Source organism: Scyliorhinus torazame, chromosome 4, assembly GCF_047496885.1.
Source record: "Scyliorhinus torazame isolate Kashiwa2021f chromosome 4, sScyTor2.1, whole genome shotgun sequence".
NCBI lineage: Eukaryota > Metazoa > Chordata > Chondrichthyes > Carcharhiniformes > Scyliorhinidae > Scyliorhinus > Scyliorhinus torazame.
Genome location: NC_092710.1, coordinates 116,205,529 through 116,229,142, shown reverse-complemented (window position 1 = coordinate 116,229,142; position 23,614 = coordinate 116,205,529). Strand labels below are relative to the sequence as shown.

General features: G+C 48.2%; 1 protein-coding gene across 4 annotated transcripts in view; it reads left to right on the top strand.

Annotated features, from left to right (window-relative positions):
- sipa1l2 (signal induced proliferation associated 1 like 2) overlaps window positions 1-23,614 on the top strand; it is an 825,665-nt gene that overhangs the window by 334,900 nt on the left and 467,151 nt on the right. For all 4 annotated transcript variants that reach the window (XM_072498538.1, XM_072498535.1, XM_072498536.1 and 1 more), the window contains exon 5: window positions 11,415-11,603. In XM_072498538.1, coding sequence (XP_072354639.1) covers window positions 11,415-11,603 — 189 coding nt within the window. The remainder of the gene's footprint in view (window positions 1-11,414; window positions 11,604-23,614) is intronic.

Genomic DNA, 23,614 nt, shown 5'->3' with positions numbered 1-23,614 from the left:
GAACAATGGCCGTTGTTCGGATCTGAGGTTGTTGGGTTCGAAGTGGTACAGGAGAGGAGCTAAGGTCGTCTGTCTGGTAGCGAGCGTTGACCTTCTGGTGCAGCTGGTGGATGGGTCTCTCCGCTTTGAGAGCCAAGTCCAAGAGAGCGACTCTCTCTTGGGTGTTTCTTCTTATACCCGGAGGGGCTTCGCGCGCTTTTAGGCGGGCCTTAAACTTAGCCCCAATTAATTGGGCCACATCTTGATCACTGGTATTGATCTTGACCAATAAAGGGGTGGGTGCCCTGATGGCTGGGCGTGTCTTAGGTGGCCGTTGGCCTTGCTTTGTTTGCACTTTCGGTTAGGGAAATGGCGCCGGGATGTCTGGAGCTGTATCGGTTGCTTGAGTGTCTTTCCTTTGTTCCCGGAGATGGGCCATCAATATGTTAATTGACCTATAGTTTCAGTCCCGTCTGGGAGCTGCCTTCCCAATACGCATACAGGCTTTGTGTCTGCTTGCTTTCCTAACATTGTCCATAGTTCCCTACAGTCTTTGCGAGCATCCATTTTGTATTCTGGAAGTGAACATCCCAGATGGCTACACTATGCAGCTGCTGCCATTGTTCTAGGTGGTAGAAGTTGCGGATTTAGAAGGTGCTGTTGAAAGAGCCTTAGCATCTTGCAGCAGTGTATCTTGAAGAGGGTACACAATGCTACTGCTGAGTGCCAGTGATGCAGAGAGTGAATATTTATTATGGAGGATGTCGTGCCAATCAAGCGAACAACTTTGTTCTAGATGCTGTTGGGCTTTTTCAGTGTTATCAGAGCTGCACTCATCTGGCAAATGGGGAATATTTCATCGCACCAGAAAAAGGTTCTCTGTTCCTTTATAGTCACTTTATCGCACTCATGATGAGAGAGGTCTTCTGATCTAATAAAATATGTTGCTTGCACCTTGCTTTGTATAGTTAGGAGATTTTACCTAATGGATTAGAGACCCAAGCAATTGGTAAGGTGAGAAAGCTATTGAAAAGTCACTTATTCCTTGAATTCTAATGCCTTTTTTAATATTGTGCCTTTAGGGGCAAATTTCCAAAGGCCATATTTTATATCAAAAACTCAACCCCAATGTTGTGCCAATATGGATTACATGAAGAATAATTCTGTGCCAAATAAAATCCATAATTATACTTCCAGGTATATTCAGCATTATAGTATAATGATTTTAGCCTTCTGTCTTTAAAAAAATATATACAAGCCAATGCAAATATTTAAATATTGTGTTCTATTATGGTACATTATTTTGTTGCTGTGGGTGAGATTCTCGGGCCTCCTCGCGCCGTGTTTCTCGGCAGCAGAATGCAGCCCGCCATTGGCCGATGGTAGGATTGTCTGGTCCCGCCGCTGTCAATGGGATTTCCTATTAAATCCACCCACGCTGCCAGGAAACCTGTGGCAGGGTTGCGCTGTCAGCGGAACTGGAAGATCCTGTTGGTGTGAACAGCCAGGAGACTTAGCCCTATATCTTATTGCTTCTGTATATTCTTTTACCTGTAAATAAATCTGTGAAACTGTAATCTTTCTGTCTTCTGAAATGACAAGAGAACATGATTGGCATCTTTCTTATCCTTCAATAAATGATTTACAGCTATTAGAAATTGACTGTTACATAGAAGAGAATAAGTTATTGGGTTTTGATTCATAAAGGGCTAGGTCTGCTTATGTACTAGCTGTTAATGCGAGAAAAATGTTAGAGAATTGTACTGAATAGAAATGGAGGCAGGGGCTGGTTTAGCACACTGGGCTAAATCGCTGGCTTTGAAATCCGACCAAGGCAGGCCAGCAGCACGGTTCAATTCCCGTACCAGCCTCCCCGAACAGGCGCCGGAATGTGGCGACTAGGGGCTTTTCACGGTAACTTCATTTGAAGCCTACTTGTGACAATAAGCGGTTTTCATTTCATTTCATTTCATACTTTCGTTTGTGTTTGAACCCTCTACCATTTAGTGATGAAATTGGGAAGCATTTTTTTAAGCGACAGTGAAAATCTGGAACTCTTTCCCCTCAAAGAAAAGGCTGCAGATGTTCGGGGTTAATTGAAACTAACTAAAATGAGATGAGTAGATTTGTGTTATGGAAGGGTATCAAAATGTTCCTTCTTCTCATTTCGGCTGCACCATTCGTGACCTCTGCCCCTACCATCTGGGCACTACACTCCAGAAAGGATGTAGTGGCCTTGGAGGAAATGCATTGCAGATTCACCAGAATTTTACAAGGGCCTCAAGGGATAAATTATGAGGAGAGATGATGAAAACTAGGCTTGAATTCCCATGAATCATAGAATTTACAGTGCAGAAGGAGGCCATTCTGCCCATCTGCAGCTCCCCCTATAAAGAGCATTCTACTTAAGCTCCCACTTCCACCCTATCACTGTAACCCCACCTAACCATTTGGACACTAAGAACAATTTATCATGGCCAATCCACCTAACCTGCTCATCTTTGGACTGTGGGAGGAAACCGGAGCACCTGGGGGAAACCCACGCAGACACGGGGAGAATGTGCAGACTCTTCACAGACATGACCCAAGCCGGGAAGCGAACCTGCAACCCTGGTGCGCTGATGCAACTGTGCTAACCACTGCGCTACTGTGCTGCTCAATATCGAAAGATGTGAAGTGATTTGATTACTTTTTTTAGGATTTTGAAACGACTTGATGGGGTAAATGTAAAAAAAAAAAATTCCGCCGGTGCGGATCTAGAACAAAGGAGCATAATCTCAACATCGTTGTAAGGCCAATCGGAAGAATGGTGGAAACTACTTCTTCATGCAAAAGGGTGACAAAAGTGAAGAACACACTCTCCCACAAAAACAGTAGCTGCTGGCCTAATTAATAATTTAAAACCTTTGATCAATAGATGTTAAGAGATATGGAGCCAAGCTGGGTAAATAATATTGGGATACAGGTCAAATACAAGCTCATCAAATGGTAGACCAAACTCAAGGGGTTGAATGGTCAATTCCTGTTCCTGTGTTCCGATGAACAGAGATCCAGATGTGTTCTCAAGATTTCCTGTGTTGAATAAATCTCCCTAGTCATTCTCTGGCAGCAGGTCAACACCTGGATAAGTAGCAAGAACTATTTAGTATTTAGTAATGTGCAGCCGGTTCAGTAAGCTGAGAAAAACTGCACATTCATTTCTAGAATTAAAAATGACAAAATGCCCCAATTGTCGCGCACATTTCAGGCTATCTCTTGAGAGAACTAGGGGACTGACAGGGCAACCTTTCCTATCCGGGTTCTCAATAAGAACATAAGAACTAGGAGCATGAGTTGGCCATCTGGCCCTTCGAGCCTGCTCCGCCATTCAACAAGATCATGGCTGATCTTTTTGTGGACTCAGCTCCATTTACCCACCCGCTCACCGCAACCTTTTATTCCTTTACTGTTCAAAAATCTATCTACCTTTGCCTTTAATGAGGTAGCCTCAACTGCTCGAGTAGGGGATTCCACAGATTCACAACCCTTTGGGTGAAGAAGTTGCTCCTACCCTAAATCTGCTCCCCCTTATTTTGAGGCTGTGCCCCCTAGTTCTAGTTTCACCCTCTAGTGTAAACAACCTCGCGGCTTCTATCCTACCTATTTTATATGTTTCTGTAAGATCCCCCTCATTCTTCTAAATTCCAAGGAGTATAATCCCAGTCGATTTAGTCTCTCCTCATAAGCTAAACTCAACTCTGGAATAAACCTGGTGAATCTCCTCTGCACACTCTCCAGTGCCAGTACATCCTTTCTCAAGTAGGGAGACCAAAACTATACACAGTACTCCAAGTGTGGCCTCACCAGCACCCTATACAGCTGCAACATAACCCGCTTTTAAACTCCATCCCTCGAGCAATGAAGGACCACATTCCATTTGCCTTTTTAATTACTTGCTGCACCTGCAAAGCAACTTTTTGCGATTCATGCACAAGGACACTCTGGTCCCTCTGCAGAGCAGCATGCTGCAATTTTTTACCATTTAAATAATAGTCCATTTTGCTGTAATTCCTACCAAAATGGATGACCTCACATTGTACTCCATCTGCCAGACCCGTACCCACTCACTTAAACCATCTATATCCCTCTGCAGATTTTGTGTCCTCTGCACACTTGGCTCTACCACTCATCTTAGTGTCATTTGCGAACTTTGACAGATTTGGTCCCCAGCTCCAGGTTGTCTATATAAATTGTAAACAATTGCAGACCCAACACTGATCCCTGAGGCACACCACTAGCCACTGATCACCAACTAGAAAAATACCCATTTATCCCCTCTTTGCTTTCTGTCAGTTAACTAATCCTCTATCCAAGCTAATACATTACCCATAGCGCCATGCGCCTTTATCTTATGTAGCAGCCTTTTGTGCGGTACCTTGTCGAATACCTTCTGGAATCCAGATACATCATATCCAGCGGTTCCCCGTTGTCCACCGCGCTCGTAAGGTCCTCAAAGAATTCCACTAAATTAATCACGCATGTTCTTCTGGTGACGGCAGGGGGGGAGGCAGCCACGCAATGGAGGGCTCCCGTTCGGGAACGGCAATTTCGGGGCTTTAAGCCCGGTCCCAGCGTCCACGGATGCGGCAAAAGCAGAGAGAAGGCACAGTAACGAAAAATGTCAAGGGTGACCAAAAAAACGGCCGTAAAAAAAACAGCTGAAGGTCTGTCAGGGAGTGGAAGGGTCACCAAGGAAAATGGAGGCTGGAGCACCAGGGGAGGCCGCATTGCTTTACGGCTGAAGAAATAACTAAGGTGATGGCTGCGGAATTCGAAAGGCAGTTTACAAAATACATGGAGTCAATGAGGAAGGAGATGAGGGAGGTTTTGAGTGTTGGTGGATGAGGTGATTTCCCCGGTGACGACGGCGGTGGCGAGCGCAGTAGCGGAGGTGCGGGAACAAGGGGAGGCGCTGAAGGAGGTGGAGGAGACATTATTGCAGCATGGTGATCAACTTACCTCGATGGGGAAGGAGATGCAGAAGGTGATGGAGATTAACAAGGATCTGCGAGGTAAAATGGAAGACCTGGAAAACAGATCCAGGCGACAGAATTTGAGGATTGTGGGGCTGCCCGAAGGAGTTGAAGGACCGAGGCCGACTGAGTATTTTGCCGCGATGCTGGCGAAACAATTGGGGGAGGGGGAGGATCCCTCCCGATATGAGCTGGATCGGGCTCACCGGTCATGGAGGCCTGTACCAAAGGCGAGTGAGCCGCCAAGGGTAATGACTCTGTGCATCCGGAGGTACAGTGCGAAGGAGAAGGTCCTGTGCTGGGCCAAGCAGAAGCGGGTTGTGCAGTGGGCTGGAGCTGGTATCCGTGTATACCAGGACTTTACGGTGGAGCTGGCGAGAAGGCGGGCTGCCTTCAACCGGGTGAAGAGGGCACTGTGCATTAGCAAGGTGCAGTGCGGCATTGTATATCCAGCGAAGCTGAGGGTGACTTACAAGCTCAAGGACTTTTATTTTGGAACGGCGGAAGCAGCGGAGGAGTTTGCGAAGGCAGAAGGACTGTGGCAGAACTGAGAAATTGAGAAATTGCCATGTGCCGATGTAACCTCAGGACTGTTTTTTCTTTTTTGTTTCACTGCGTGCGGGTGTATGGGCTAAAGGAGCCAATGTTGTATATATTTGGACAAGGGAAGTGATGGGACTTTCACTCGAAATGAGGGCTCTTTGGGGTGTAGGTGGATATGCGGGGTTTGTGTGCTAAAAGGGGATTTCTGGGCTTTCCTAGGGCCGGGCAAGGGGGAAAGGGACCCTGGCGGGGGCCTCCACGCTGTCTGGTTTAAGCCGGCCAGTTAACGGGAGTGAGGTGGGGGGAGGGGCTGCGGCCATTGGAGCCTGGCAGACCAGGGTCCGAGTGGTCTAGCCGGGGTGGAAAGTTGGGGGGAAGGAACCGAGGTTGGGGGGGAGGAGTTTTACAGGAGGCAGTGGACGGGAGGAGTTGGAGAGGGGGGTGGGGGTGTTTACAACTCTTGGGTATCATGTACGGTACTCTTTCAGAGGTTGGATGGCGTTGAGCGGGCGGGGGGGGGAGAAGAGAGAGTGGACTCTATAGGTTAATGGTGACCATGGGCGGTCCCGGACTCCTTTATCTTTTTCTCCTTTGTTTTTTGTTTCCACCGTGGGAGGGTTTGTTTTATCGGATGCATATATTGACAGGTGGGCCGTTGTTTGGGGTGGTGGGAGGATGGGATCGTTGTTATTGTTAAGGGGATTGATTTTGTATTTGTTACCATTTACTATCTGTGGGTGTGGTGTAAATTTTGAAGGAAAATGTGAAAATGGAGAATAAAAACATTTAAAAAAATATATATAATAATCACGCATGATCTGACTTTCAGGAACCTATGCTGCGTCTGCCCAATGGGAAAGTTTGTATCCAGATGTCTTGCTATTTCTTCCTTAATGATAGATTCAAGCATTTTCCCATATACATCTGCCAAAGGGAACAGTACTTTCTAAATATTCTGTTTAGGTCCCTCATGATCTTGAACACTTCTATCAAATCTCCCCAAACTTTTCTTCTCTGAGGAAAACAACCCCAGATGCTCCAGTCTATCACCATAACTTAAGCCTCTCATTGATGGAACCATTCACTGGAAATGGATGAGGTAGGGGGACTGGAACATTATGGCCAGTACCCTTGAAATTTCTGCCCTTACTTTCCTCAGCATCTTTGCACAAATCTGGTCCTTATCGACTTTTGTTCCTTTTATAAATGTTTAGTCCACCCAGTGTCTGACCTATCTCCTTCACTTGATTATGGCCTAAACTTCCTTCCTGGTAAAAACAGGTGCAAAGTACTCACTTAACATCTCAGCCATGCCCTCTGCCTCTGGGCGTAAATACCCCTTTTGGTCTCTAATCGTCTCACCCCTCATCTTACTAGCCTTTTACTATTTCTGTGCCTCGAGAAGATTTTAGGATTCCGCTGTATTTTAAATGAAAGTCTTATCTCATACTTTCCCTTGCCTCTCTTATTTCCTTTTTTACTGTCTCCCTGAACTTGCTGTAGTCAGCCTGGTTCTCAGTTGAATAATAAACCTAACATCTGTCATGTGCACCTTTTTTACTGCTTCATCTTACTCTTTATCTCTTTCATCATTCGGAGAGCTCTGGTTTTGGCTGCTCGACCTTTTTCCTTTGTGGTAATGTACCTGAACCAGCACTTCTTTAAAAGCAATACGTTACCATTACTGTTTTGCCTGCTAATCTTTCATACTAGCATACCCGGGACGGGTCCATTCCAAACTGTAAGGGCCCTTCCTGTTGATTCCCTTTTTTCCCCTTTCTTTATTTTTGCTGTTATCATTTTGATCCATGGATGCTTAATGGAGATATATCTTTAAGTCGAGCAAGGGAAGTGAGGAATTCAAAAGTTACAAAAGAGAACACTGTGCTAACTTTCGGACAGCAGAACTCAGACTTTTGGGCACCCGAGAGATCTGTGGTACTCTTTTCGATTGGTTGGCTGGTGGCCAATGAATTGGCCAAAAAGCCGCATTCTGCCCGGTAACAGGCAATGATTGGATCCTGGTATGATTTTTCAGAGAATCTCTCTGTGTCTCTCTCTCTCTCTCTCTCTCTCTCCCCCCCTCTCACTCTCTCCTTCGTGAACTTCTGCATAGCTGTACACAGAATCTTCATGAATCCACAGTGAAATCCATTACAGACTGTAAATAGAAAACCTCGAACTGAAAGCCTAAATTGAAGAAAGATGTGCCAGAAATAACCATGTGAAACAAAGACTCTTACTTTATACTTTCATTATTATTTGTAAAGCCCTCTTCTCCATTGTCTTGGATCCCCATTATATACTTTGTTCCCTCAAAACCAACACCACTCATCTCCCTAGCAACTGCCTGAGGTTGAACCAGGCTGCTCATAGAGTCATACTTACCCTCAGGATGAGCTTTCAAACACATATCCATGCCACCACTAAGCTCACCTACTTCCATCGCCATAGCAACACCTGACATCTCTCTCTTCTCCCCCCCCCCCCCCCCCCCCACACACACACACACCGCCTCAGCTAATCTGGCTGCAGAAACCCTCATTTGACCCTTTGTTATCTCTAGACTCAACCATTTCAACACACTTCTGACTAGCCTCCTACATTCTACCCTCTATAAGCTTGAGGTCATCCAAAACTCTGTTGTCTGCGTTCCTCCTCGCATCTGTGTTCTTCCTCACATCAAGTCCTATTCCCCCATTACTGACCTACACTGGTTCCTGGATAAGAAACACCTTAATTTTAAAATTCTCATCCATGTTTTCAAATCCCTCTGTGGCCTTGCTCCTTTCTATCTTTGTAACCTTCTTCAGCGTTCCAACCTTTAGATCTCTGGGTCCCTCCAATTCTGGCCTGTTGTGCATCACCGATTTTTAATTGTTCCACCAGTACCTTCAAGTGCTTAGGAGCAATAAGTTCTGTAATTAGCTCCCTAAACCCCTCTGCCTCTTTCCCCATTCTCTCCTTTATGATGTCCTTAAAAATATGCCGTTGAGCAAGTTGTAGGTTATTCCTCTCAATAACTCTTTAAGCCACTTGGTGTCAAATCTTGCCTGTGAAGCATCTTATCATACTATATATAAATGGTCCTATATTAATGCAGATTGTTTTGGGATTTTTTTTCACCCTTCTGGAAATCCTTCAGGTCCTGATGAAATATTTCTGTACAATTGCTTTTAAATGAACTGATTAAAATCTAAAATCCAAATCCCAAATAACTGACTTAGATTTTTTGACATTAAACCCTGGAATGAGTTGATTTGAGTGGCGGGCCTTTGTTCCCTAAAGTTTAGAGGAATGAAGAGTAATTTCATTGAAACATAAAATTCTTCAGGAGCTCAACAGGCCACATGCTGGAAAAGTCTGCCTGGCGAGACAAAATATGCGGTCGGTCATTTGAAACCAATGAGGTGAAATGTCTTCACTCAAAAGGGTTGTGAACTTACTCCAGAGAGAGGTGGAGATGCTCAGTTGTTGAGTCTATTCAAATCTGAGCTCAATAGTGTTTTGGATGCTCAGGAAATCAAGGGATATGGAAATCGTACGGAAAAGTCTATCTGAAGTAGACGATCACCCATGATTTTCTTGAATGGCTGGACAGGCTTGAAGGACCTGCTGTTATTTCTTATGTTCTCATTTTCTTGGATCTTCTTCCAACTGCGCCTCCCTACCCCTGCCACTCTGTGATATTTTTCAGATTTATTTCTGCCACCTTGCCTCTCTTGCTGCCTGCTTTGATTTCACTTTCATGACACTTCATTTACAAACATCAATCACCTACAGGGGCAGCACGGTAGCATTGTGAATAGCACAATTGTTTCACAGCTCCAGGGTCCCAGGTTCGATTCCCGGCTTGGGTCACTGTCTGTGCGGAGTCTGCACATCCTCCACGTGTGTGCGTGGGTTTCCTCCGGGTGCTCCGGTTTCCTCCCACAGTCCAAAGATGTGCGGGTTAGGGGGATTGGCCATGATAAATTGCCCTTAGTGTTCAAAATTGCCCTTGGTGTTAGGTGGGGTTACTGGGTTACGGGGATAGGGTGGGGGTGGGGGCTTGGGTAGGGTGCTCTTTCCAAGAGCCGGTGTAGACGCGATGGGCCGAGTGGCCTCCTTCTGCACTGTAAATTCTATGACATGAATTTTGTATGCTCTCTACTGACAACCTGGTAGAACCAAACCCACATTGGTAAAAGTTACTCATTTAACTGATATCATATTAATTGATAAATCAGGAGTGGGGTGAATCGCCATGACATATAATGAAGAGGACATTAGTGAAGAAGAGTCCTCAGTATTGAACTGCCACTGAGAGACCGAAGAGAGAAGTTAGCAGAAATGTCCTTGTTCTGTTCAAGCATGGAATAGTTTTGGATGGGGAACAATTGAAGCAGAGAGTATTGCATTTTCTAATGAAAGGGGTAGGCAAAGAGTTAGAGCCAAGGAAAATACTGAACAACAGGGCAGAAAATTGGCCGGTGGAATTAGTCTGCGATTGCTCCATGAACAAGTACGAAACAAGGCACAGATCTTATCCTTGATAGTAGATTCACAGGATGCGGCAATGCCGATTTCTGCCTCCTAAGTACTAACCCAGTGCTCCAGCAGAGTTTCTTTCTATTCTTTTGATAAACCAAAAATCAATAAATTCAGAGTTTCTTTATACTCTTTTGAGCACAACGAGCAAACAATTAAACAAAATCAAATAAACCAGAGTTTCTTTGTGTACTCTCAGCCCTTAATCAAACACTATCACCTGTGTATCTTTAACAGCATAATCAACCAACCAGTAACACCTGATAGTGAGATTAGTTGGGTATTACTCCAGCGGAGAGCACCTTGGAGCAGGATTAGTCAGGATTGCTCTAGTGAGAGCATGCGGTAGTGAGATTATTCTGGGACTGCTCCAGGAGAGAGCACCTGAATGAGGATTAGAAGAATTGTTCGAACAGAGAGCACAGGGCAGCGCAATTAGTCCGAGATTGTGCTAGCAGAGAATATTGACGGTGAGATTGGTTTTGTGATTGCTCCAGCAGAGAGCACGGCCCAGTTTAACTAGTCTGTGATTGCTAGAACAGAAAGCATGGGGCAGTTTGGTTAGTTTAGGATTGCTCCAATGCAGAGCACCTAGCAATGGGATTTATCTGGGATTCCTTGAGCAGCAAGTCGGACTTTAGGTGATAGTGCCTCCTTTAATGCTCTGTGGTTATAATGGGAAGAGATGTATTTAAAGCCAAAACAATTCACCTACAGAATGCTACTCCGGCACCAGCAACTCTGTCACAATCCACTCTGGTATTTTCAAAAATTCTTTCACGGGATGTGGATGTCACTGGCCAGACCGGCATTTATTGCCTATCCCTAATTGCCTTTGAGAAGGTGGTGGTGAGCTGCTGCCTTGAACCGCTGCAGTCTGTGTGGTGTAGGTACATCCACAGTGCTGTTCGGGAAGGAGTTCCAGGATTTTGACCCAGCGACAGTGAAGAATTGTTAGTATTAGCATATCAGTATTATTAATTTTCATTGAGACTTTTAACAATGAATATCTGTTTTTGAAATGAGGAAAGGTCTGTTCATGAGTTATTTTCAATTCTTAATATAATTCATGTTGGAAATGTATATTTGCTGCACTGTATCAAGTTTCCTATCTGAGCAAACCCATTTTGTGAAAATGAATTAAGTTTGTCCTTTGCAAACTATATTTACTGTAGAAAATTGGACCAGGTGATATTTTAGGATAATAAAGGCTGGCCTAACCGAACAGATTTTAAAAAGTGATTTTCAGTGATTAATATCACAAAATGGAGCACATTATTTTAATGCTTGTATAGTCATAAAAAGATTTAATTCTTAACTTGAAATACTTTTTTCCCCTCCATTTTTTAGCTTTCCACTCTCAGAGGAGCAGTGCTAGAAGATGCTGTGCCATCCACAGCTCGACATGGTACAGCTCGAGGTTTGCCGATGAAGGAGGTACTGGAATATGTGATTCCCGAGGTGAATATCCAGTGCCTTAGGGTGGCTTCAAACTCTCCCAAAGTATTGGAACAGCTGCTGAAACTCGATGAGCAAGGGGTAAGTTTTTACATTGTGTATCTATATAAAGTATATGGAATGCCTGTACTGGCTCAAATATCTTTACAACGTAAAAATGAAATAAATCCCTGTTTTATGATTGCCTGAAATATGAGCAGATTGGAAATCTATGAATGAGCAAGCAACAACAGGTGGGAACACCAACAATGAACGAATAGCTAACAAAGCATGTTACAAAGGAAAACCACTTCGATAAGCTTTTGAAATGTTTATGACCACTATCTTATCCAAGAATATAATACTAAACCTAAGATTCGCAGCTAAGTTCTGAAAGTTAAGAATGTGCAGAAAATATTAAATATATCCACAAAATAGTTTCGCTTCCTGTTTAAATTTACCTTAATTGGCTCTTACTTTGTTCAGCACATCTTTTATTCTATTTTTCCCATGTATTGCACCAAATGAAATTTTACTCTTGAAGATTTTTCCATAATTTAATGGTTGTATGATTAATGCATTCATTTTTTAATGCAGATGGATCACCCTCATAATATCCAATTTTTAATATTACAACTTACAACATGTTGATTATCTTTTCTTAATTTAGAGTACCCAATTCTTTTTTTTTCCAATTAAGGGGCAATTTAGCATGGCCAATCCACCTACCCTGCACATCTTTGGGTTGTGGGGTGAAACCCACACGGTCACAGGGAGAATGTGCAAGCTCCACATGGACCTGGGGCCGGGATCGAACCTCGGGCTTCAGCGCCGTGAGACAGCAGTGCTAACCATTGTGCCACCGTGCTGCCCCTTGTGTTTAATGCATTGATATAAGCGCTCAGAGAAGGGGCACTTAATTTAACTGTACATATTTGAGAGAAAGCAAAGGCTACCAGCAGGAATGAGGGTTATTCGAAAAGGAAGGAATTATGGCTGAATTGTTAAACGTTTGGAAGGATGGTGTGAAAATACAATAATTTCTTACAGTAAGTTGGGATATCGTTCCTGAAAATTGCAACCTTAAATGAAGCGACCTTAAGCGAATCACGGGTTCCCGTGAGAATGTTAAAGCCGGAATTAGATTCCATTGGACATTTCTTACTCGGGGGGGGGGGGGGGGGGGGGAGAACATGTACAAATTGTACGTTGTACTGCACTGTGCATTCCTAGCTCAACGTGCAAAATAAAATAAACCACTGAACGTAACAGAAATATTATATACATTGAAATTAGATAACATAAAATCACTCGAGCAAGCCCCAAGTCTGTGTCTCACCCACAGCACTCCTGAAACTCCTTTCCCTGTCTGTGGGCGTGCAGGCCAAGAAGTACGGGTGAATCGTGGGAGAGGCCCAAATTGGGCTTTGTGCTAGACCGATCGCAAGTCATCTGATTTGCGGCGTCCGGCACGATCTGGATCTCCCCGCGCTGGGTGCCATTTCATACAAGCGGAGATCAGTCGTGTCAGCCACCCATGGGTCTTGGAGGCCATAGGAGCCCCTCGATGTTCGAGGACAGGGCAGTACCTAAGCACCATGGCAGTGCCAACCGGGTGGGGCCCCTCAGTGACTCAGTAACGGGGTCCTTACTTGGAGGTTCCTCACTGAGTTATTAGGCTCATTTAAAAATACATTCACGGGTTTCTCCCAGCACCCGGGAGCTAACGACCGCGCCTGGGAGACCTCGCTAGGATGCTGTTTAGTAGTGGTGTCCAGAAACGTGGACCAGTCGTAATGACACATCGGGAGCGGAGCTGAGCGGGAGAAATCTGGAGTGCAATCTGGGAATGTAAGTGGTATAAAACAACTTGCCTCAGGGATTTGTGGCCTTCACATCGGGAGTGGAGCTGAGCGGGAGAAATCCGGAGAGCGGTCTGGGATGGTAAGTGCTATAAAACAACTTGCGTCAGGGATTTGGGCCTTCACATCGGGAACGGAGCTGAGCGGGAGAAATCCAGAGTGCGGTCTGGGATGGTAAGTGGTATAAAACAACTTGCCTCAGGGATTTGCGGCCTTCACATTGAGAGCGGAGCTGAGCGGGAGAAATCTGGAGTGCGGTCTGGGAAGGTAAGTGGTATAAAACAACATGCCTGCGGGATCTGCGGCCTTCACATTGGGAGCGGAGCTGAGCGGGAGAAATCGCGAGTGCGGTCTGGGAAGGTAAGTGGTATAAAACAACTTACCTCGGGGATCTGCGGCCTTCACATCGGGAGTGGGGCTGTGCGGGAGAAACTCGGAGTGCGGTCTGTCATAATATCCACTCATGTAAATAATGAGATGCAGACACGCAGTGATTGACACACAGGATAACCAATGAACACACACGACACAGAACAACCAATCACCAGACAGGACACTACCACTATAAAACACACAAGGCCATTAAGACTCTCTCTCTTCTCACATGATACAGCGACAGAGATAGTTAGAGTGCACAAGGCTGTGAGCACCGTCTCCATGTGACAGAGAGCTAGTCTGGTCAAGCCAGTCAGAGGTTATCAGTTTAGATTAATAGAGTCACAACCCACAGCAGATTATGTACAGCAACCAGCAGGTTCAATAAAACAGTGTTGGACCATCTCCTGTGTCGGAAGCCTGTTTCTAGTCTCACTGCATCCGGTTGCAGTCAATGTTAAACCAACTCAGATAACACATCATGGTACCAGGGAACTATTAACTCTAACGAACCAACCTCGAGTGAATCTGCAACGACCAGCAAGCAACTATCCAGCGGCATGGAAAAGATCCAGCCCCCTTCGCAACTCCGGATCTCCGGCAACCTCGGTGCCAACTGAAAGGTCTTGAAACAGAAGTTCCTCCTGTATATCGAGGCCTCCAACCTCGAGGCAGCATCGGATGCCAGGAAGATCGCGCTGTTCCTGTCGACTGCGGGGGATCACGCCATCCACATCTTTAACTCGCTCACGTTTGCCAATGGCGAAGGCAAGACGAAGTTCAAGCAACAGAGGCTTCAGGGTAAGGATGAACCTTTTCAGTCTTTCTTGACCCATGTCCGCATCCTAGCGCAGTCATGTAATAATGACTCGACGGCTGATTCCATGATCCGGGATCAAATTGTTTTTGGGGTCCAGTCCGACTCCCTGTGGGAGCAGCTACTCAAAATCAAACATTTGACCCTCTCCGTCGCCATCGAAACATGCGTTGTCGATGGGCATGCCAGAAATCGCTACTCCGGCATCAGGGCGGCAGAAACTGCAAAACTGGCCTCCCACGAGGCAGAAAGGGTGCAGGCCATCGCAAAAATGCAAGGCCTGAGCATCGAGGAGAGTGGCCATTTCGCGCGCTTTTCCCGGGTCCCTACACATACGCGCCACGACTGGGAGGACGATGAGGCCGAAGACCCTACTGCGCATGTGCGAACGTCGGCCGACCGCACTGCGCATGCATGACGGCGCACAGAACGCGCTGGACCCTCTGCAGGTCCGCTTCACTGAGCAACAGCCAGCGATCCCAGCTTCAGCGCAGATGTGTCCGCTGCGTACAACAAGGCATGCAGGATTCTGATTCCGAAAGCCCGACAGACTCCAACGCTGACTGCCTCGAGTCTCCATATCGGGTGGGCATCATCACCACACGCGAGCTGGTCTCCACCGCGCCTGCAAACCGCCTTTCAATCCTGAGTGTGGATCCTGACAACGAGTGGTGTGCTGTCATCACTATCAACCAGTGTCGCATCCGATCAAATTGGACACTGGCGCGTCTGCGAATCTCATATCACAGTGAGACCTTGACAGCATCTGAAACCAACCTAGCATTCCACCAGCCTGCCAGCTCCTTGACTACAATGGCAATGCCATAGCTGCCCGTGGATCGTGTCAGCTAGGTGTATCTCACAAGGCAATCAAGGCGACGTTAAGATTCGAGATCGTCCGGCCTGACAAGGCATCCTTGCTCGGTGTTCGCGCATGCAAACTCCTAAATCTGGTCCAGCGAGTCCATGCCATGTCCTCTACACCTGCGACTGCCTCGCCCAATGTGAACCTACAGGCTGAGATAGATGACATTCTCACGCAATACCACAATGTGTTTGATGGGATGGGCACGCTCCCATATCGCTACAAGATACTACTCAAGCCGAATGCCACCCCAGTCATCCATGCACCACGCCGGGTGCCAGCTCCCCTCAAGTATCGTCTGAAAACACAGTTACGAGAGCTTCAAGACCAGGGCAACATTTCAGAGGTCACGGAACCAACAGACTGGGTCAGCTCCATGGTCAGCGTCAAGTAACCCTCTGGTGAACTCCGCATTTGCATCGATCCCAAAGACCTAAATCGCAACATCATGCGAGTGTACTACCTGATCCCGAAGCGAGAAGAATTAACCTGTGAGATAGCTCATGCCAAATTCTTCACTAAGCTGGACGCCTCGTGTGGTTTCTGGCAGATACAGCTGGACGAGTCCAGTAGGAAGCTGTTCACGTTTAACACTCCGTTCGGCAGGTATTGCTGCAACCGCAGGCCTTTCGGTATCATTTCAGCTTCCGAAGTCTTTCATCGAATAATGGAGCAAATGATGGAGGGCATTGAGGGGGTGCGAGTCTATGTGGACGATGTGATCATCTGGTCCACGACATCTGAGGATCACATCGCTCGCCTCAGACAGGTTTTCCAGAGGATCCACGAAAATGGCCTCCAGCTCAACAGGGCCAAATGCTCATTTGGTCAGTCCGCTATCAAATTTCTGGGTGACCACATTTCACAGCAGGGTGTGCAACCTGATGCTGACAAGGTGCTGGCAATCAATGCCATGAAGACCCCAGAGGCCAAAAAGGCAGTCCTACGATTCCATGGGATGGTAAATGTTCTTGGAAAATTCATTCCTAACATGGCATCCCACACTACATCCCTCCGGCATCTCGTAAAAAAGTCCACAGTGCTCCAGTGGCTTCCCACACATCAAGCGGAGTGGCTTGAGCTGAAGGGGAAGCTCATCACAGCCCCATTACTGGCGTTCTTTGTCCCGACCAAGGATACCAAGATATCCACAGACGCAAGCCAGGACGGCATTGGTGCGGTGCTCCTCCAGAGAGACGACTCCTCGTCCTGGGCTCCAGTGGCATATGCATCCAGGGCCATGACTCCGACCGAATAACGGTATGCCCAGATCAAAAAAGAGTGCTTGGGTCTCCTGACCGGAATTGTCAAGTTTCATGACTACGTATACGGTCTGCCAAAGTTCACGGTGGAAACAGACCACAGGCCTTTAGTCCACATAATCCAGAGGGATTTAAATGATATGACACCTCGGCTGCAACGAATTCTTCTTCGTCTCCGCCGATATGACTTCGAACTCGTCTACACACCGGGTAAGGAGCTGATCATCGCGGATGCCCTATCCTGATCCCTCACCACGCCGTGTGAACAGGGCAACTTCATTCACCACATTGAGGCACAGGTACAGTTGTGTGCCAGCAACCTCCCAGCCACTGAGTTGTCCAAGTTGAACGAGTTGTCCAAATACGCGAAGGAACTGCCAAAAGATGCTCTACTGCAGCGTGTGATGCAACACCTCGCCCATGGCTGTCAAAAGGGGCAGTGCCCCCAGTTCTTCAACATTAAGGACGAATTAACGGTTGTTGAGGGGATCCTTCTTAAACTGGATAGAATCATCATTCCCCAAAGCATGCAAACCATGGTGCTCAGACAGGTCCATGAGGGTCACCTTGGGGTCGAGAAATGTCGACGCAGAGCTCGGCAGGCAGTTTACTGGCCTGGCATCAGCTAGGACATTGCCAACACGGTCCTCAACTGCACAACATGCCAGATATTCCAACCATCCCAGCCCAAGGAAACACTGCAACAGCATGAGATCGTGACCTCTCCGTGGTCCAAGGTGGGGATAGACCTCTTTCACGCAAATGGGCGTGATTACGTGCTTTTAGTCGACTAAGGTGTTGACCTTGGGTAGGGTGCTCTTTCCAAGAGCCGGTGCAGACTCGATGGGCCGAATGGCCTCCTTCTGCACTGTAAATTCTATGATAATCTATGATTCCAGCTACCCGGAACTGGTGAAACTGTCGGACCTCACGTCCAAGTCAGTCATCAAAGCCTGCAAAGAGACGTTTGCCAGGCACGGATGCCACTCACAGTAATGAGTGACAACGGTCCATGTTTCTACAGCCAAGAGTGGTCTGACTTTGCAAGAGCCTACCACTTCAGGCATATAACATCCAGTCCCCATTACCCGCAATCAAACGGTAAGGCCGAGAAGGGGATCCATGTTGTCAAGCGGCTGCTTTACAAGGCTGCAGACTCAGCCTCTGATTTTAACCTGGCGCCGTTGGCATACAGAGCAGCCCCTCTGTCGACTAGTTTGTCTCCGGCGCAGCTGCTCATCAACCGCAACCTGCGGACGACTGCTCCAGCCATCCATGTTCCAGACCTTGACCAGCTCACGGTGTGCAGAAAGTGCAGCGATCCAGGGCCCAGCAGAAGATCACATATGATGCTCATGCCCTGATCTGCCTGCGCTGGCTCCAGAAGATGTTGTTCGCGTCTAGTCGCCTGAGGGAGGCTAGTCAGCCCCAGCTGTTGTTGTCAGACAGGCTGCCCCCAGGTCTTTCGTTGTTCAAATGGCTGATGGCTCCATTCTGCGGCGCAACAGGAGGGCACTGCGCAAAGTTGCCTGCCCACCACCTGACCGCACTTCTCCGCATGTCATCATGCTGCCTCAGGACATCTCGCACCACGTAGCCACCGATCTGGCAGCAATCCCACCTATCCAAGAGGCCACTGATCTGGTAGCAATCCCGCCTGTCCAGGTGCCGGCGTGTCCCCCCTCCACCTCTGAGGCGATTGACAAGAATTTGTCGCCCACCACAAAGACTGAATCTATAGACTTGAATCCTGTAAATTTTGTTCAGTTTGCTCTGTATCTGCACGATAGACACCTTCCCATGTACATATGTTCATTCACTCACCACTTGTACATAGTCATACATGTATATACAGCCACATTCCAAAATTTATTTCATAAAAGGGGAGATGTCATAATATCCACTCATGTATATAATGAGATGCAGACAGGCAGTGATTGACACACAGGATAACCAATGAACACACACGACACAGAACAACCAATCACCAGACAGGGATACTACCACTATAAAACACACAAGGCATTAAGACTCTCTCTCTTCTCACATGATACAGCGACAGAGATAGTTAGAGTGCACAAGGCTGTGAGCACCGTCTCCATGTGACAGAGAGCTAGTCTGGTCAAGCCAGTCAGAGGTTATCAGTTTAGATTAATAGAGTGTCAACCCACAGCAGATTATGTACAGCAACCAGCAGGTTCAATAAAACCGTGTTGGACCATCTCCTGTGCCGGAAGCCTGTTTCTAGTTTCACTGCATCCGGTTGCAGTCAATGTTAAACCAACTCACTTAACACATCACAGTCTGGGAAGATAAGTGGTATAAAACAACTTACCTCGGGGATCTGTGGCCTTCACCTCGGGAGTGGAGCTGAGCGGGAGAAATTCGGAGTGCGGTCTGGGAAGGTAAGTGGTATAAAACAACTTACCTCAGGGATTTGCGGCCTTCACCTCGGGAGTGGAGCTGAGCGGGAGAAATTCGGAGTGCGGTCTGGGATGGTAAGTGGTATAAAACAACTTACCTCAGGGATTTGCGGCCTTCACCTCGGGAGTGGAGCTGAGCGGGAGAAATTCGGAGTGCGGTCTGGGAAGGTAAGTGGTATAAAACAACTTACCTCAGGGATTTGCGGCCTTCACCTCGGGAGTGGAGCTGAGCGGGAGAAATTCGGAGTGCGGTCTGGGATGGTAAGTGGTATAAAACAACTTACCTCAGGGATTTGCGGCCTTCACCTCGGGAGTGGAGCTGAGCGGGAGAAATTTGGAGTGCGGTCTGGGAAGGTAAGTGGTACTCTGTGTCTGTGTCTCTGTGTTTTCAAATTGTGGAGAGAAAATACTGAAAAGTGACATCATAGTAAAGCTGTGACTTGATTGGCTGATAGGGAATCTGTGTTAAATTTGGAAAAAAAACATTGAACAAACCAATTAATTAACTAGGTAGAGGAGTAACTAAACCTGAGGGAGGAGATTAGCATTTAATTTTACATTAGAAAACTAGCGCCAGGGACCATATAGTTAATTGTAACTTTATCTAACAACAATTTAATAAATATTTATTTTAAATGAATTAACTCGTGCTTAAATGTCACTCAGCGGGCTGCAGTGCTCTAACTGTGAGATGTGGGAGATCCGTGACACTTCCAGCGTTCCAGTCGACTACGTCTGTAGGAAGTATAACCAATGGCAGCTCACAGACCGTGTGATTCGGTTGGAGCAGCAGTTGGATGCACTTAGGAGCATGCAGGTGGTGTAAAGTGTTATAGATAGGAGGTATAGAGACGTGGTCACACCCAAGGTGCAAGCATACAGATGGGTGACCGCTAGAAAGGGCAGGCAGTCAATGCAGGAATCCCATGTGGCTGTCCCTCTCTCTAACAGGTCTACTGTTTTGGATACTGTTGGGGAGATAGCCTATCAGGGGAAAACAACAGCAGCCAGAACAGTGGCACCACACTGGCTCTGTTGCTCAGCAGGGGTGGGCAAAGTGCAGGAGAGCGATAGTTTTAGGGGACTCTATAGTAAGCGGCACAGATAGGTGCTTCTATGGACGTGAAAGAGGCTCCAGGATGGTATGTTGCCTCCCTGGTGCCAGGGTCAAGGATATCTCTGAACGAACAGAAGGGGAGGGTGAACAGGCAGAGGTCGTAGTACACATAGGTACTAATGACATAGTCAAGAAGAGTAATGAGGTCCTGCAGAAGGAGTTCAGGGAGTTAGGCAGTAAGCTAAAAAGCAGGACCTCTAGGGTTGCAATCTCAGGATTACTCCCTGTGCCACATGCCAGTGAGGCTAGAAATAGGAGGATAGTGCAGCTAAATATGTGGCAAAACTGGTTGTGTAGGAGGGAGGGTTTCAGATTTCTGGACCATTGGGATATCTTTGGGGCCAGCTGGGACCTGTACAAGAAGGACAGGTTGCATCTAAACTGGAGAGGCAAAAAAACCCGACAAAGTGCTTTTGAATAGTGGGGTGTCTCTCTCCGCTGCAGCCACCGAGAAAAAGACCCTAAACGTGCCTAAACTGTGTATCGATTTTTTTCCTTTGAATCGTGCCCACTGTGTGTGTGAATATTGGTCTGGATCTCACCCAAAAAAGCCAGTGAGAAGCACCCCGCCAAACCTGCCCAAATTGACACTTTAGAAATGTTTTGGTTGAATCATCCCCGTGTGTCCCTCTCTCTCTCTCTCTCTCTCTTCCCACTTTGTCTGTATCTCCCTTTTCCATTCTGTTTCTGCCTCTCTCCCTTTTCCCATTCTGTTTCTGTCTGCCTCTCTCTCTTTTCCCACTCTGATTCCTCCCCTCCCACTCTGTCTTACTCTCTCTCCTCTCCCATTCTGGGTGGGATTCTCCGTTTCTGAGATTTGGGGCTGGAATCTCCGATTTTGTGGCTATGTCCAGATGAAAAAAAAGTTGCCGCAGCCCCCGCAGCTCCGCCCAGTGGTGGGCTAGCAGCCCTCCTGCAGATATGGATGCAGAATGGCCGGGTCCGGGGTCGCGCATGACCGTACAGCATGGCGCTGGCCGTGCGTGGACCCGGCCCAACAGATAGTAACCCCCTGTAATCCCCCTCGCCACCCCAGGACGACTCACCACCAGTCCCCCTGGCCCCCCTCACCGACTGTGGCAGCGCTGGACACAGTCGGCAGCCGCCACGCAAGGTCCCCGAAAATTGAGAGGACACGCGACCGACGCCTTCGGGAAGTCGTTCCATTGGGGGAGGGCATCAGGTGACACCCTGAGGCCGTCCCAACGGCTACGGTGTACTCCTCGAGTACGCCATTTTTAGGGGGCGGGGCATCCGAAAAACCCGCTTCCTCCGATTTCGGCAGAAAAACGGATTCTCCGACCAATCGCCGAACATGATTTCACCGTTAACAATTGGAGAATCCCGCTCAGTGTTGATGCCAACGCAGAATTTGTGGACTTTCACTACATAAAAACTGGAGCCACATCTGCACCGATTCTGCTATTGTTAAGGGTCTAGTACAGACGCTACGTGGAACACATTTGATTCCAGTGAAAAACAGTGCCAGATTCGCCGGTTCCACGATTGACACTCAGGAGGCTGACAAGCTGCAGTCGCATATACACACATCATCCCAGCCAACAAGAGGGCAGCGAGGAGAACAGCCCCAAGGTTTACTGATGCCGAACTGGAGATCCTCTTGGACACGGTGGAGAAGAGGCGGATGACCCTGTACCCCGGCCAGGGAGGAGGCTGCCAGCTGCCGCCGTGCCTGGGCGCAGGTGGCAGAGGCCGTCAGCGCAGTGGGAAACACCATCCGGACTGGCACCTGTACACAGAGGTCGGTGAGATCCCGGACATGTCCCCACTCGGTGCCTGTTACGTAAACGTTCAGGGCGATCGTCACCTTGACGGCCACCAGGAGTGGGTGTCCTCCCACATTCACCTGCAAAACCAGATGTGCCATCATCTGGCAGGTGTGTTGTACTGTCTCCCTGCTCAGCCGAAGTCTTCGACCGCGTGCCAGGTCTGGCAGGTCCTCGAATGACCGGCGCTGCCGGTACACACGAGGCCTCCTTGGCACCTCCTTCTCTTTGGCCTTTTGGGCAGCTGGCTCTCCATCATGGGCAGCTGCCACCTGTTTCTCTGCTGCAAGCTCCGCTGCTGCACCCTCTGCAGCTGCAGCTTTCTCCTCCTCCTCAAGCAACTCGGGCAGCCACAGGGCATCCCCCGGACTGCGGCGACTAGCAGGAAAGCTGCCATTGCTGGTTGAATTCCAATATCCATTGTCTGCACAGACTGAAAGGCCAACATGTTGGCATTGTGTCTTCCCGTGCCCAACCAGGTCCAACAGGCTACAGGGTGGCTCTGGTTGGCACTGTGGACTCTGCCCCCGCATGTCCCGCACTGCTGGCCCCGTTGCTGGCCGGCACCTTGGGGTACCCAGGGCATCCGGCCCTGTTGCCTTTCCCTGATGCCTGGTATACTGTCGGCCGGCACTGCCCTCCCAGGGGTATGCTCCGCGGCCCCCATAGGGGCTACTATGGGCTTTGCCATGGGTGGGCCACCGGGGGTGGGGGGGGGGCGGCATGGGGTGCCCATACTGTCGGTGTCACTCTGCCGAACCAGGAGTCAGGGTGGGTGGTCAGTGGGTATGCAGCACGGTAGCATAGTGATTAGCACAATTGCTTCACAGCCCCAGGGTCCCAGGTTTGATTCCCGGCTTGGGTCACTGTCTGTGCGGAGTCTGCACGTTCTCCCTGTGTGTGCGTGGGTTGGGTTTCCTCCAGGTGCTCCGGTTTCCTTCCACAGTCCAAAGATGTGCAGGTTAGGTGGATTGGCCATGCTAAATTGCCCTTAGTGTCCACAATTGCCCTTAGTGTTGGGTGGTGTTACTGGGTTATGGGGATAGGGTGGAGGTGTGTGGTTGGGAAGGGTGCTCTTTCCAAGAGCTGGTGCAGACTCGACGGGCCGAATGGCCTCCTTCTGCACTGTAAATTCTATGAAAAAAAATGGCTGCGGTAATGGCGGTCTGGGACTGGACACCACCCCAGTCCCGTTGGGGGTCACCGCAGTCGCCCGTCCTGTTCCCCCATCGCTGCCTCCCCCCAATATCCCTTGCTGGGCCCCACCCCCAACCCCAGCTAGCCCAGCCAATGTCTGGCCCGGCATCATGCAGACGCTCCTCTCCATGTCCTACCTCCTCTCCTTCGTCAACACGACGCCGGTTTCACGATTTTTAAATACACAAGTGAGCCGTGCCGCCTGGAACTTGGCCCATCGGAGGTGGGGGATCGCGGAGGCCCCGCAAAATACCAAGTCTGACCCGCTAATAATATGCAAATGGTGTTCACTGTACGTGTGTTCCGGTACGCATTGACGCTGCTGTTGAGGTGACGGAGAATCTAGATTTGGCGCCAAATCGGTGCCTGTTGCGATTTTGGGATCAGAACCTATTCTCCGCCCGATCG